This window comes from Musca domestica, unplaced genomic scaffold (assembly GCF_030504385.1).
Source record: "Musca domestica strain aabys unplaced genomic scaffold, Musca_domestica.polishedcontigs.V.1.1 30, whole genome shotgun sequence".
NCBI classification, from domain to species: domain Eukaryota; kingdom Metazoa; phylum Arthropoda; class Insecta; order Diptera; family Muscidae; genus Musca; species Musca domestica.
Window position 1 is genome coordinate 9,296,886 of NW_026712300.1, and position 17,545 is coordinate 9,314,430.

At 34.6% G+C, this 17,545-nt stretch overlaps 1 protein-coding gene across 1 annotated transcript; it reads left to right on the forward strand.

Annotated features, from left to right (window-relative positions):
• The first annotated feature begins 2,692 nt into the window (after window positions 1–2,692).
• On the forward strand, window positions 2,693–17,231 carry LOC101890727 (uncharacterized). Its single transcript, XM_005189515.2, has 2 exons — window positions 2,693–3,128; window positions 17,125–17,231. Exons 1-2 carry the CDS (start codon window positions 2,693–2,695, stop codon window positions 17,229–17,231), a joined length of 543 nt encoding a protein of 180 aa, XP_005189572.2.
• The last annotated feature ends 314 nt before the right edge of the window (window positions 17,232–17,545 follow it).

A 17,545-nucleotide genomic window follows, 5' to 3' on the forward strand; every position in this document is an offset into this window, starting at 1 on the left:
GTATGCATTTTGAACTTTAAATGCCAAATTTAAACCAATTCCGGTGAAAAATGTCTCTAAAATCATCAAAATACCGAATATCGGGAGGTACCGTTATATGGGGGCTATATGAAAACGTGGGCCTACACGACCCATTTACGAAATTAAACTGCCTACTGGCAAAATAAACATGTGTGGAAATGTTTAGCCTTCTATCTTAATCCGTTCGAAAGATAGCGTGATTACAACAGTCAGACAGACACACAGACGGACAGACAGACACACAGAGGGGCATGGCTAAATCCTCTTAGAATTTTATGTTGATCAAGAATATATATACTTTGTTGGGTCTGACATGAGTATTTCGAAGAGTTACGAACGGAATGACAAAATTAATGTACCCTCCATAGTATGATGGAGGGTATAATTAATAATGTATAACAGATTAATAATGTATAACAAGTATAATAATGTATAATAAGTTGTCATAAAATATATCCATAGAAAAAATTAACTAGTATCTAATATACATTCAATACGCTTTAAACTGGGCAAACAAATTATTATATTAAATCCTTTAAATTATCAAACAATGAAATTGAAATAATCAAGGAAAGATCTGAAGAAGTTTCAATTCCATTTGTAAATTTAGATAAAGCAATAGAATTGTCTTATGTAAAAATTGCCACTAGCAATAAATTAATAATTTACCTAGTCAGTATACCTAGAATTAGTAACGAATGATGTAATTATTATAAAACCTTATGACCAAAATCAAAAATAGATAACTTTTAAAATTTTATAGACAAATATTGTAAAATAGATAAATAGAGTAGATCAATCAATCAATAAGATCAATCAAGAAGTATGTCTGATATAAGCAAGTGGTTTTGGACACATTTAGATAAAGTACACTTTGAGTGTACTAACAAGTGAACTTTTATTTTTAAAAATCTTATTTGACAATGTTTACTATTCATTAAATTAACTTGCTTACGTTAGAATATAATGAAATTCTTATAAAATAAATTTTAATACTTTCCCACATTGGGTTAGGAAAACATGTTTATACAAAAAGTCGAAATTCAAACGTGTTTAACTTTAAACTACAAATACAGCAAGACCGTTTGGATAATGCTCTTAAACTTTTCAAAGAACCATAAAGTGGGTGGGACCGTTATATGGGGGACATACCAAAACGGAAACCTCTATAGACAATTTTATACTTCGAGGACTGTTGAACCCGCCAATGGTGACGCACTGGTCTGTGAGACCGGTTGTGTTAAAAAATTCGTATAACTTTTTTTACCGTTATTCGTTTTTGTTGCGATTTCGAGTAGCTGTAGCTAAGTACATCCCCCACCGTCAGTTCATGACGAAACTGCTTAGTGAACACAAGTTCGTGTATTTTTGTTCTACCCTGGTGTGTGAAACCGTGAGTCACCGTTTGTGTAAGTAAAATATTCAAGAATTATTTTTTTACTATTCACGTTTTTATTAAGTTTATTATAATTTGTTGCTGTTTTATTGTAAATATATGTGTACTTGTGTGTTTACATGTGTATGTATGTATGTGTTTTATAATATATTTTTTTTACAGCATGTCTTATGAAAGCTTCCAGCGTCAGCTTGAAGATCTTCTACAAGAAACAAAATTTGATTTGGACGGACCAACAAGTTCTTCAGATAGCGGATCCGAAATTGATTATGAACCAGAGAAAATACACGATTCAGACAGCGAAGAGGAGTTGAGTGACCGAGAGCCTTCAGGATGCAATAGCTCTTTATTTTATATTGGAAAAGACACAAGTACAAAATGGAGTAAGAAACCAGCGCGCCAATCTGTTCGTACTAAAAGTGCCAACATAGTTTCACAGTTACCAGGACCAAAGCGGATTATAGCCCATGAAAAAGATCCTCTTGAAATTTGGAGACACTTTTTTGATGACTCTATTATTCATATAATTGTCAAGTATACCAACCAATATATTGCTGCCGTAAAAGATAAATATTGCAGAGAAACATATGCCAAAGACACTGATTTCAAGGAAATATATTGCCTGATAGGATTGCTCCTTTTAGCTGGTGTTAAAAAATCTAATCATCTGAACGTAGAAGAGTTGTTTCGTACAGATGGCGGGTCAGTTGAAATATTTCGACTTTCAATGTCTGCCCAGAGATTTAGATTTTTACTGCGAGTTTTGAGGTTTGATGATAGTACTACGAGGGCAGATAGAAAACATTGGACAAAATCTGCCATATTCGAGAAATCTTCGAGAAATTTGTTAACAATTGTAAGGCTAATTATACTTTATCTGCTTTTGTGACTATAGATGAGAAGTTGGAAGCATTTCGGGGAAGGTGCTCATTTAGGCAATATATTCCAAACAAACCAAATCCATATGGCATCAAAATTCAAGCCCTTTGTGACGCCAAAATGTTCTACACATACAATATGGAAATTTATTCCGGAAAACAACCACAAGAAGGCCCATACAATTTAGACAATTCTGGCTTCGCTGTTGTTCAAAGATTATGTGAACCAATTTTCAACACAGGTCGCAACGTCACAACCGATAATTGGTACACCAGTATACCCTTAGCTGAAGCATTGCTGCAAAAAGGTTTAACAACCGTCGGAAAAATCAGGAAGAACAAGAAATAAATTCCTACAGACTTCAACATATTACGCGGTCGAAATGTAAAATCCACTATGTTTGGTTTTCGTGACAACATGGTATTGGTGTCACATGCTCCAAGGAAAGGAAAAAATGTTCTGCTTATAAGTACAATGCACAATGATGCTAAAGTCGACGCCGAAACTCAAAAGCCCGATATAATTTTGAGCTACAACGACACCAAGGGCGGCGTCGATGTCGTAGATCGTTTATGTGCAAATTATAATTGTGCTCGAGCAACAAAGCGATGGCCTATGGTTATCTTCTACGCTATGCTCAATGTCAGTACCATAAATAGCCAGGTGATACATACAGCCAATAATCCAGACACAAAATTACTACGTCGTAACTTTATTGAGAATTTGGCTATGAAATTAATTGAGCCTCATATAAGGGACCGGCAAAACCAATCAAATTTACCACGATCAATAAAACTAAGATTGTCGGAGATTTTGCATATAAATGATGTGGGTACATCTGGTCCTTGCAGAATTGGACGGTGCCATGAGTGTGGCTGGAAAAAAACAGAAAAACCAAATACTTTTGCCAAAAGTGCCAAAAATATTTGTGTCTTGAACACGTAGTACCTTATTGCAGCAGCTGTTTGCCAGAAGAAATTTAGTTTTTAAGATGTATTTGTTTTTTTGTTTTTTTTTTTTTTTTGGAAGGATACCAATTTTGTTCATTTTATAAAAGTTCCTATTATCGAAAGACTAATTAACATTATTTTCTTGAATTAATATATGATTTTTTTATTTTTTCTTAATTTTAAAAAATTAATTGCTAAAACATCGTTATTTTTAATGCTCTATTTCAAAATGTCTGTGAGCTTTAATATTGAAATAAAAGAGTTTAAAATTATTAAATATCTTTATTTTATTGTCAAAGTGGATAAATAATAAAAAAAAAATATTAACTATTAGTCATACGTTTCGAAAAAACTTCAGTTGAAAACCCCGGTGCATGAGACCGGCGTCACCATTAGTCAAAGTCAAATTAGCGTCACCATTGGCGGGTTAACAAATCTTCTTATATATCAAATTTGAAACAATTTCGTTGGTAAATGTGACTTGGATTAACAAAATATATATGTGCGCTGTAAGAAAACGTGGACCTAAATATTCAATGTTCCGCTATAATAAGTTCTATACGTTCCACCACAACTTCTATACAATTCCTATCAATAACGGATCCTGATTGGCACACTGGCATCTCCTCGACAACTCACTTGGCGGATATATATATATATATATATATATATATATATATATATATATATATATATATATATATATATATATATATATATATATATATATATATATATATATATATATATATATATATATATATATATATATATATATATATATATATATATATATATATATATATATATATATATATATATATATTTGTTATTTAAAGCAAACCAGTTTTTTGAGTCTCACTAATAAACTGATTTCTTTATTTAAAAAATGGTCATACAGTGGTCTTATAATTATGCTTACATTAACAAATTTGTATGGTTGGTATTCTAAAGAGTCTTTCACATTTTACTTTGTTTTTACTTGCTTGACATATTTCATATTTTGTAGATGGTGGTGTTGTTGATTCGATGACACAGTGGCATGTGCAACGATAATAATGAATTAACAACAGTGGCGTGTGTGTTCGAGAATTATGAGTTAACAAGAGTGGCGTGTGTCTTCAATAATTATGGATTAACACCTCCCCCTTTAATGCCGAGCGTTCTCGTTCGGTTAAAAATATGGGATCTTAGAGATTCTATTAATCCCAGCTGATCTTATTTCAGACAGTTCAGGCAGATATGCGTGCGTTGCGGAATTTGTTTTAATTATGTGTGCTGAAATAACAATTTTCTTTTTCTGGGAGCATGCAATTTTTTGTAGAATTATAAACGCAACAATCACAATTGCTATTGAAGACGAACCAATGTTGAATGAAAATCCCCACTTATGGTATGATGTTAGCAGTTATATGGATTTTGTGTTTATAACTTGGAGTTCTTTTACCATTTCCAAAGATATGGTTTCTTTGATGTTTGGTTCGGATAATCTAGGCTGAAGAATTGCGGGTAAGGGTTGTAGGTGTGTTGTTTCAAAGAAATTATAAGTTTTATCTACTATTTTGATGGTGGTGTTGTAAAATTTTGAAATAAAATTGTCTGTGCAGGTCCACGTCTTTGTATATACACAATATAACGGTACATCCCTATATTCGGTATTTGATGATTTTAGCTGCATTATTCACGGGATTTTTTTATTCATGTTTCGCAGATGAGTCTTGTAATGGCTTATGACAAAAGTTGCCTATACAGGTCTACGCCGTCGTATAGACCCTAATATAACAGCTACATTCGGTATTCAAGGTTATGCCCAGCCGAACTTACAGCTTTTTTACTTGTTGTTATGAAAAGAAGTGGTAAATGGACCGTGTAGATTTTCATTTTGGCTGAAGCGTATTGGTAATTTTGAAGAGTTGGAGACAAAAAAATAATAGGTCGATCGTTTTCCGCCAAACGCGTATTTATAAGCGTCAGTGGTCAGATGAAATTCTTTGTTAAAGTCCGGATTTGCTAACAAAACATTCTCCGATTTAAGATCACTTTTCAATTGTATCAATTGCTTTCACCGTAGGATTTATTTTAATTTTACTAGATAGGAGAGTTATATGATGGGATAGGATATGAGGTCGTATTATGAGTATCCTGTGATCCAAAAGTTCATTGATTTGAATTCCCACCTCGTATTTCAGATGTGTGAGATAGGGATAATATATTGAGCAAACCGACAACAATCAATGTCCACCGTTGATCCGCTCACAACGATATCCGCCAAGTAAGTTGTCGAGGAGATGCCAGTGTGCCAATCAGGATCCGTTATTGATAGGAATTGTAAAGTTGTGGTGGAATGTATAGAACTTATTATAGCCGCCATATAACGATATCTCTCGATAAGCGGCATTTTTATGATTTTCTCCAGATGTTTTCAGATCTGTCTAAAAATTGAAACTTGTAGGTTATAATGGTTTCCAGCTCCGGTGGCGGAACATTGAATATTTAGGTCCACGTTTTTCTACAGCTCACATATAATGCTATTCACAGGTAGACTCTATTACTTCTACACAACATAGTGACGAAAGCTCTTCGCACAATTTAATTCAATTTACCGACGTACCGATAAATGCCTTTAAAAATCAGATTATCTTGTCGTCTGAAGGTAAACACCATTCTTACAATTTTGAAATTGTTTTTCCAACAATCCATCGACATAGAATAAACGAACCAAATATCACAACGGACAATCTCATTGAAATTTTAAAAAAGTATTTGAACCCATCTGGTACGAACTGCATTAAACAACAGATCATATTCCTGAAAGACTGCAAAAAGTATTTCGTGAAAACTTCTCACGGTATAAAGTAAAATACTCTAGAACATTAGTAACTGACCTCAAGACCATCGACGAACAAGAAGAAGTAATTATAAATGAACATATCAGAGCACACCGAAACAGCGCGGAAAACAGGATTCAAATATTGCCACAATATTATTTTCCAGAAATGCACTCAAAAATCAAAAAGGTGGTCAAGACTTGCAAAATCTGCAAGGAAAATAAGTATGATAGACACCCGAATAAAATTGAATTAGGAGAAACGCCAATACCACAGTTTCCAGGAGAGATCGTTCATATTAACATATATTTAACGGAAAAGAAACCAATACTTACTGCTATAGATACATTTTCGAAGTACGCCCAAGTAAAGTTACTCAATTCCAGAGCGGCAGTTGACGTTAAAGAGCCATTTGTGATTTGTGATTTTGTTTCAAGAAATTTCGATGTCCATTATCATCGGCGTGTTTCAATTTATTCGTCGGTCAATGGGCATGGCAACTTGTGCACAGTATGGCAATAAGCTGACGCAAGAGCCCAACTTTACGTGTAAATGACAAGTCCTAGAATGTAGAATTCGACTTGTCCCATACTTTCTTCGATATCTCCCTTATCTTCCCTTACTTTTATTGAAACAATTTTCAAATATCCTCGTTTTCTGGATAGTATTCGAAATCTAAATCCAGACTGCACAGAACAAATTTGCGCATTCACAGTGATCCCAGTACTAAAATTCATAACTTTATGTTTATGTGATGTTATGGTTAAAAAAGGCGCACATGCCGACTTAAACATGTTGATGAAAATTATTTTTCAAACAGTCATCCGACCTTGTTCAAGCTCGTTCGCTCAACATCAAGAACCCTACAGGCTTCAACATCAAGGACCCCACAGGCTTCAACCAAAAGACAGGCTCTAATAGAATACAAGCACAGGCCACGTCAAGGACTGACTGCAGTAAGCGTCAATCCTCCCAGTACCGAAGGAAAATGGAGTGAATGGAGGCGTTATTTTGCTCTGAAATAAGTGAAAGCAAAAGAAGATTTTTAAAAAGTGAAGAAGCAAAAAAAAACACAAATATTGAGAAATACGTTTTAAAAAAATAAAATTATAAAATTGAGCAAAAGTATATGTAGGAAGAAGATTAAAAAGAAGTTTAAAATGGATAAGTTGTAAGAAAAATAAAGCGACAACAAATAAAAAAACAAGTAAAAAAGCTATAAGTTCAGCAGGGACGAACTTTCTTAAAAACAATTCTAAAAACAATAAAATCCGTTAAAAATTCTGTTAAAATCTTAGAAATACAGAATGTATCTTTTATATTAGGGTCAATACGACGACATGGATCTGCATAGGTAATTTTTGTCATAAGCCATTACAATATTCAAATGCGAAACTTAGGAAAATATCGAGAGGTACCGTTTTATGGGGGCTGTACGAAGACGTGGACCTGCACAGAAAATTTTCTGTCTAAGGCTGTAGTATTCATTGCGAATTTCAAATACAAAATTTGAAACAATTCCGCTGAATAATGTCGCTAAAATCATCAAAATACAGAATATCGGGAGGTACCGTTATATGAGGGGCTATACGAGGACGTGGACCCGCACAGACAATTTTCTTTCTTGGGCTGTAGTATCCAGTTTTTTGAGTCTCACTAATAAACTGATTTCTTTATTTAAAAAATGGTCATACAGTGGTCTTATAATTATGCTTACATTAACAAATTTGTATGGTTGGTATTCTAAAGAGTCTTTCACATTTTACTTTGTTTTTACTTGCTTGACATATTTCATATTTTGTAGATGGTGGTGTTGTTGATTCGATGACACAGTGGCATGTGCAACGATAATAATGAGTTAACAACAGTGGCGTGTGTGTTCGAGAATTATGAGTTAACAAGAGTGGCGTGTGTCTTCAATAATTATGGATTAACACCTCCCCCTTTAATGCCGAGCGTTCTCGTTCGGTTAAAAATATGGGATCTTAGAGATTCTATTAATCCCAGCTGATCTTATTTCAGACAGTTCAGGCAGATATGCGTGCGTTGCGGAATTTGTTTTAATTATGTGTGCTGAAATAACAATTTTCTTTTTCTGGGAGCATGCAATTTTTTGTAGAATTATAAACGCAACAATCACAATTGCTATTGAAGACGAACCAATGTTGAATGAAAATCCCCACTTATGGTATGATGTTAGCAGTTATATGGATTTTGTGTTTATAACTTGGAGTTCTTTTACCATTTCCAAAGATATGGTTTCTTTGATGTTTGGTTCGGATAATCTAGGCTGAAGAATTGCGGGTAAGGGTTGTAGGTGTGTTGTTTCAAAGAAATTATAAGTTTTATCTACTATTTTGATGGTGGTGTTGTAAAATTTTGAAATAAAATTGTCTGTGCAGGTCCACGTCTTTGTATATACACAATATAACGGTACATCCCTATATTCGGTATTTGATGATTTTAGCTGCATTATTCACGGGATTTTTTTATTCATGTTTCGCAGATGAGTCTTGTAATGGCTTATGACAAAAGTTGCCTATACAGGTCTACGCCGTCGTATAGACCCTAATATAACAGCTACATTCGGTATTCAAGGTTATGCCCAGCCGAACTTACAGCTTTTTTACTTGTTGTTATGAAAAGAAGTGGTAAATGGACCGTGTAGATTTTCATTTTGGCTGAAGCGTATTGGTAATTTTGAAGAGTTGGAGACAAAAAAATAATAGGTCGATCGTTTTCCGCCAAACGCGTATTTATAAGCGTCAGTGGTCAGATGAAATTCTTTGTTAAAGTCCGGATTTGCTAACAAAACATTCTCCGATTTAAGATCACTTTTCAATTGTATCAATTGCTTTCACCGTAGGATTTATTTTAATTTTACTAGATAGGAGAGTTATATGATGGGATAGGATATGAGGTCGTATTATGAGTATCCTGTGATCCAAAAGTTCATTGATTTGAATTCCCACCTCGTATTTCAGATGTGTGAGATAGGGATAATATATTGAGCAAACCGACAACAATCAATGTCCACCGTTGATCCGCTCACAACGATATCCGCCAAGTAAGTTGTCGAGGAGATGCCAGTGTGCCAATCAGGATCCGTTATTGATAGGAATTGTAAAGTTGTGGTGGAATGTATAGAACTTATTATAGCCGCCATATAACGATATCTCTCGATAAGCGGCATTTTTATGATTTTCTCCAGATGTTTTCAGATCTGTCTAAAAATTGAAACTTGTAGGTTATAATGGTTTCCAGCTCCGGTGGCGGAACATTGAATATTTAGGTCCACGTTTTTCTACAGCTCACATATAATGCTATTCACAGGTAGACTCTATTACTTCTACACAACATAGTGACGAAAGCTCTTCGCACAATTTAATTCAATTTACCGACGTACCGATAAATGCCTTTAAAAATCAGATTATCTTGTCGTCTGAAGGTAAACACCATTCTTACAATTTTGAAATTGTTTTTCCAACAATCCATCGACATAGAATAAACGAACCAAATATCACAACGGACAATCTCATTGAAATTTTAAAAAAGTATTTGAACCCATCTGGTACGAACTGCATTAAACAACAGATCATATTCCTGAAAGACTGCAAAAAGTATTTCGTGAAAACTTCTCACGGTATAAAGTAAAATACTCTAGAACATTAGTAACTGACCTCAAGACCATCGACGAACAAGAAGAAGTAATTATAAATGAACATATCAGAGCACACCGAAACAGCGCGGAAAACAGGATTCAAATATTGCCACAATATTATTTTCCAGAAATGCACTCAAAAATCAAAAAGGTGGTCAAGACTTGCAAAATCTGCAAGGAAAATAAGTATGATAGACACCCGAATAAAATTGAATTAGGAGAAACGCCAATACCACAGTTTCCAGGAGAGATCGTTCATATTAACATATATTTAACGGAAAAGAAACCAATACTTACTGCTATAGATACATTTTCGAAGTACGCCCAAGTAAAGTTACTCAATTCCAGAGCGGCAGTTGACGTTAAAGAGCCATTTGTGATTTGTGATTTTGTTTCAAGAAATTTCGATGTCCATTATCATCGGCGTGTTTCAATTTATTCGTCGGTCAATGGGCATGGCAACTTGTGCACAGTATGGCAATAAGCTGACGCAAGAGCCCAACTTTACGTGTAAATGACAAGTCCTAGAATGTAGAATTCGACTTGTCCCATACTTTCTTCGATATCTCCCTTATCTTCCCTTACTTTTATTGAAACAATTTTCAAATATCCTCGTTTTCTGGATAGTATTCGAAATCTAAATCCAGACTGCACAGAACAAATTTGCGCATTCACAGTGATCCCAGTACTAAAATTCATAACTTTATGTTTATGTGATGTTATGGTTAAAAAAGGCGCACATGCCGACTTAAACATGTTGATGAAAATTATTTTTCAAACAGTCATCCGACCTTGTTCAAGCTCGTTCGCTCAACATCAAGAACCCTACAGGCTTCAACATCAAGGACCCCACAGGCTTCAACCAAAAGACAGGCTCTAATAGAATACAAGCACAGGCCACGTCAAGGACTGACTGCAGTAAGCGTCAATCCTCCCAGTACCGAAGGAAAATGGAGTGAATGGAGGCGTTATTTTGCTCTGAAATAAGTGAAAGCAAAAGAAGATTTTTAAAAAGTGAAGAAGCAAAAAAAAACACAAATATTGAGAAATACGTTTTAAAAAAATAAAATTATAAAATTGAGCAAAAGTATATGTAGGAAGAAGATTAAAAAGAAGTTTAAAATGGATAAGTTGTAAGAAAAATAAAGCGACAACAAATAAAAAAACAAGTAAAAAGCTATAAGTTCAGCAGGGACGAACTTTCTTAAAAACAATTCTAAAAACAATAAAATCCGTTAAAAATTCTGTTAAAATCTTAGAAATACAGAATGTATCTTTTATATTAGGGTCAATACGACGACATGGATCTGCATAGGTAATTTTTGTCATAAGCCATTACAATATTCAAATGCGAAACTTAGGAAAATATCGAGAGGTACCGTTTTATGGGGGCTGTACGAAGACGTGGACCTGCACAGAAAATTTTCTGTCTAAGGCTGTAGTATTCATTGCGAATTTCAAATACAAAATTTGAAACAATTCCGCTGAATAATGTCGCTAAAATCATCAAAATACAGAATATCGGGAGGTACCGTTATATGAGGGGCTATACGAGGACGTGGACCCGCACAGACAATTTTCTTTCTTGGGCTGTAGTATCCATTATGAACTTCAAATACCAAACTTGAAACAATTCCGGTGAATAATGGCTCTAAAACTATCAAATCCCGAATATCGGGAGGTACCGTTATACAAACAATCTGCTGTCATAGGTTGTAGCACCCATTACGTACATCAAACACAAAATTTGAAAGAATTCTGATGAATATTGTCGCCAAAATCATCAAAATACGGAATATCGGGAGGTTCCGTTATATGGGGCTATACCAAAACGTGGAACTACCTGGCCCATTTTCAATACCAAAAGTCCTGCAGACATAATATACATTTGTGTAAAATTCTATCAACATACTTCAAATTCGTTCGGAAGCTAGAGTGGTTTCCACAGACGGACGGACGGACGGACATCGCTAAATCGACATATAATTTAATGCTGATCAAGAATATATATATACTTGGTGTGGTCTATGATGTGTATTTCGAGGTGTTACAAACGGAATGACAAACTTTATATACCCTCCATACTATGGTGGAGGGTATAAAAATGAGAAAAACTGAAGGAAAAAAAAATTATAAGTAACAAGTAGAATAGGAAAATGTCTAATCCGGCTACAAACACAAGGCCCGCGGTTATGAACAATCAAAATACTGAAGAACAGAATAGGCAATTACAGCAAACTATTGCCCGGATCTGTTCCGAACAATGTCAAATTGAGGACTTTCTAAAGAGGTGAATTCACAACAATCACTTATTACGAATAAGTTCGGTTGTTTAAATATTGGGTTAGATTCACTAGACATCCTAGCACGTACCTTTAAAAACAAGGCCCTGAGTACTTTCATTCGAGGTCTTAAAGGACAAAGTTCGCTTGTTTCGATATTAGGTGGGATTCACTAGATATCCTAGCACGTACCTTTAAACACAAGGCCCTGTGTATTTTCATTCGAGGTCTTAAATGAAAAATGTCCATTCACTCAGTGATGAATGAACCAAGAGACCTTCCACAACCCTTGAACCTCACCATAAAATTCAGAATCAAAGTGTAAGGACTGATTTTTCTAGTCAGAAAATCAATAAACACAGTATCATGTCTCAGTAACCACAGCGAATGGAACATCGCCCGAATGTCACACACTGGCTCATTCGTGCGTATGCGTAACAAAATAACCAACATTTTGACAACAATTTTCGTCTTATGAATTACTACAATACAACGGCGCAAGGTCATTATAATTTTTTACAACCCGCAAGACCATCCGCTCCAAAACCACAACCCCGTCATGAACCCATGGATGTGGAGGCCTCAATACGGACTAAGACTGTAAATTATATTAACAGTCCCAGAAATAACAACCAATTTTCTATCAAAAGTCCATTCAATTGAAGCGCTAGGCATCAAAAGCCTATTAAATTCCAAAGGAATTTCCATGTGAATACAGATGAAATGCAAAGCCTTATTTTGTTAGTATGACGAGCACAGGACAAATTTTAAGAATATTGGCTCACACCGGACCTAACAAAAATTATATTCAATCTCATTTAATTAAAAATTATATTTTTTCGCTCCCTTTATCGCTGAACAGACAAGAATTACACATCATACTTTTATTAAACTCTTTGATAAAAATTTAGCAAAGCAATTGTGTTTCCTTTTCGCCTAACGTTAAAACTTTTCATGCACTTCTCGGAAATCTTATTAAATTCTAAAGGAATTTCCAGGTGAATACAGACGAAATGCAAGGCCTTATTTTGAAAGTATGACATCCAAAACAGTAACCTCAAAAACTGTATTGGAATGCATAAATTCAATCAACAACTACTTTCAACACGGCTTAGTAGGCATTATATGTGTACCAGTTCATAGGGAGTTAGAGATAACGAGATAGCAAGCTCTTTCGCCAAAACAGGCAGGAGATTAGCAACAACAAACGTAGTCACGTCTAGTGTTAAAGACATGGGCAAAAAAACGCCAACATATCCCTATGGAATCAAATTTATTTCGCCCCTCTTTTCAACCTAACCTATATGGAGACTATACGAAGACATGAACCTGCTTACGAAATTTTTTGTCTTAGGATATAGTACCCATTACGAACTTCAAATGCAAAATTTGAAACAATTCCTGTGAATAATGTCGCTAAATTCATAAAATAACGAATATCGGCACGTACCGTTATATAGGGGCTATACGAAAACGTGGACTGACATGGCACTATGCATGTATGCAAAATTTTAGCTTTCTATCTCAATTTGTTCGAAAGATTTCGTGATTACGACAGACAAACGGACAGACAGATATACGGACATCGCTAGATCGTCTTAGAATTTGTATCCAGAATATATATACTTTGTAGGGTTACTTATAAATATTTCGAGGAGTTACAAACTGAATGACAAAATTTATGAACCCTCCATAGAATGGTGGAGGGTATAAAAATGAATAAAGCAGCTAACGTCTCAGTTCATACTATTAATATCATCAATTAATACTATTAATATCAGGAACGACCACATGAATGACGGACAAAGACTTCAACTCGGCAATTTGGTCAAGAAATATAGAAACCTATTCGTGATCCCAATGAAAATTTAACGTACACCGCATCCGCTGTTGGTGAATTTTAAGCAAAAGAAGAAAACCCGATTTATTCAATATATTATCCTTATCTCACACATCTGAAAGACGAGGTGGGAATTCAAATCAATGAACTTTTGGATCACAGGATACTCATAATACGACCTCATATCCTATCCTCATCATATAACTATCTTATATAGTAAAATTAAATTAAATCCTACGGTGGAAGCAATTGATACAATTGAAAGGTGATCTTAAATCGGAGAATGTTTTGTTAGCAAATCCGGACTTTAACAAAGAATTTCATCTGACCACTGACGCGTATAAATACGCGTTTGGCGGAAGACGACCGACCTATTATTTTTTTGGTCTCCAACTCTTCAAAATTACCAATACGCTTCAGCCAAAATGAAAATCTACACGGACCATTTACCACTTCTTCTAATAACAACAAGTAAAAAAGCTGTAAGTTCGGCTGGGCATAACCTTGAATACCGAATGTAGCTGTTATATTAGGGTCTATACGACGGCGTAGACCTGCATAGGCAACTTTGTCATAAGCCATTACAAGACTCAATTGCGAAAGTTGAATAAAAAAATCCGGTGAATAATGCAGCTAAAATCATCAAATACCGAATATAGGGAGGTACCGTTATATTGTGTATATACGAAGACGTGGACCTGCACAGACAATTTTCTTTCATAGGCTGTAGTATGCATTTTGAACTTTAAATGCCAAATTTAAACCAATTCCGGTGAAAAATGTCTCTAAAATCATCAAAATACCGAATATCGGGAGGTACCGTTATATGGGGGCTATATGAAAACGTGGGCCTACACGACCCATTTACGAAATTAAACTGCCTACTGGCAAAATAAACATGTGTGGAAATGTTTAGCCTTCTATCTTAATCCGTTCGAAAGATAGCGTGATTACAACAGTCAGACAGACACACAGACGGACAGACAGACACACAGAGGGGCATGGCTAAATCCTCTTAGAATTTTATGTTGATCAAGAATATATATACTTTGTTGGGTCTGACATGAGTATTTCGAAGAGTTACGAACGGAATGACAAAATTAATGTACCCTCCATAGTATGATGGAGGGTATAATTAATAATGTATAACAGATTAATAATGTATAACAAGTATAATAATGTATAATAAGTTGTCATAAAATATATCCATAGAAAAAATTAACTAGTATCTAATATACATTCAATACGCTTTAAACTGGGCAAACAAATTATTATATTAAATCCTTTAAATTATCAAACAATGAAATTGAAATAATCAAGGAAAGATCTGAAGAAGTTTCAATTCCATTTGTAAATTTAGATAAAGCAATAGAATTGTCTTATGTAAAAATTGCCACTAGCAATAAATTAATAATTTACCTAGTCAGTATACCTAGAATTAGTAACGAATGATGTAATTATTATAAAACCTTATGACCAAAATCAAAAATAGATAACTTTTAAAATTTTATAGACAAATATTGTAAAATAGATAAATAGAGTAGATCAATCAATCAATAAGATCAATCAAGAAGTATGTCTGATATAAGCAAGTGGTTTTGGACACATTTAGATAAAGTACACTTTGAGTGTACTAACAAGTGAACTTTTATTTTTAAAAATCTTATTTGACAATGTTTACTATTCATTAAATTAACTTGCTTACGTTAGAATATAATGAAATTCTTATAAAATAAATTTTAATACTTTCCCACATTGGGTTAGGAAAACATGTTTATACAAAAAGTCGAAATTCAAACGTGTTTAACTTTAAACTACAAATACAGCAAGACCGTTTGGATAATGCTCTTAAACTTTTCAAAGAACCATAAAGTGGGTGGGACCGTTATATGGGGGACATACCAAAACGGAAACCTCTATAGACAATTTTATACTTCGAGGACTGTTGAACCCGCCAATGGTGACGCACTGGTCTGTGAGACCGGTTGTGTTAAAAAATTCGTATAACTTTTTTACCGTTATTCGTTTTTGTTGCGATTTCGAGTAGCTGTAGCTAAGTACATCCCCCACCGTCAGTTCATGACGAAACTGCTTAGTGAACACAAGTTCGTGTATTTTTGTTCTACCCTGGTGTGTGAAACCGTGAGTCACCGTTTGTGTAAGTAAAATATTCAAGAATTATTTTTTTACTATTCACGTTTTTATTAAGTTTATTATAATTTGCTGCTGTTTTATTGTAAATATATGTGTACTTGTGTGTTTACATGTGTATGTATGTATGTGTTTTATAATATATTTTTTTTTACAGCATGTCTTATGAAAGCTTCCAGCGTCAGCTTGAAGATCTTCTACAAGAAACAAAATTTGATTTGGACGGACCAACAAGTTCTTCAGATAGCGGATCCGAAATTGATTATGAACCAGAGAAAATACACGATTCAGACAGCGAAGAGGAGTTGAGTGACCGAGAGCCTTCAGGATGCAATAGCTCTTTATTTTATATTGGAAAAGACACAAGTACAAAATGGAGTAAGAAACCAGCGCGCCAATCTGTTCGTACTAAAAGTGCCAACATAGTTTCACAGTTACCAGGACCAAAGCGGATTATAGCCCATGAAAAAGATCCTCTTGAAATTTGGAGACACTTTTTTGATGACTCTATTATTCATATAATTGTCAAGTATACCAACCAATATATTGCTGCCGTAAAAGATAAATATTGCAGAGAAACATATGCCAAAGACACTGATTTCAAGGAAATATATTGCCTGATAGGATTGCTCCTTTTAGCTGGTGTTAAAAAATCTAATCATCTGAACGTAGAAGAGTTGTTTCGTACAGATGGCGGGTCAGTTGAAATATTTCGACTTTCAATGTCTGCCCAGAGATTTAGATTTTTACTGCGAGTTTTGAGGTTTGATGATAGTACTACGAGGGCAGATAGAAAAACATTGGACAAAATCTGCCATATTCGAGAAATCTTCGAGAAATTTGTTAACAATTGTAAGGCTAATTATACTTTATCTGCTTTTGTGACTATAGATGAGAAGTTGGAAGCATTTCGGGGAAGGTGCTCATTTAGGCAATATATTCCAAACAAACCAAATCCATATGGCATCAAAATTCAAGCCCTTTGTGACGCCAAAATGTTCTACACATACAATATGGAAATTTATTCCGGAAAACAACCACAAGAAGGCCCATACAATTTAGACAATTCTGGCTTCGCTGTTGTTCAAAGATTATGTGAACCAATTTTCAACACAGGTCGCAACGTCACAACCGATAATTGGTACACCAGTATACCCTTAGCTGAAGCATTGCTGCAAAAAGGTTTAACAACCGTCGGAAAAATCAGGAAGAACAAGAAATAAATTCCTACAGACTTCAACATATTACGCGGTCGAAATGTAAAATCCACTATGTTTGGTTTTCGTGACAACATGGTATTGGTGTCACATGCTCCAAGGAAAGGAAAAAATGTTCTGCTTATAAGTACAATGCACAATGATGCTAAAGTCGACGCCGAAACTCAAAAGCCCGATATAATTTTGAGCTACAACGACACCAAGGGCGGCGTCGATGTCGTAGATCGTTTATGTGCAAATTATAATTGTGCTCGAGCAACAAAGCGATGGCCCATGGTTATGTTCTACGCTATGCTCAATGTCAGTACCATAAATAGCCA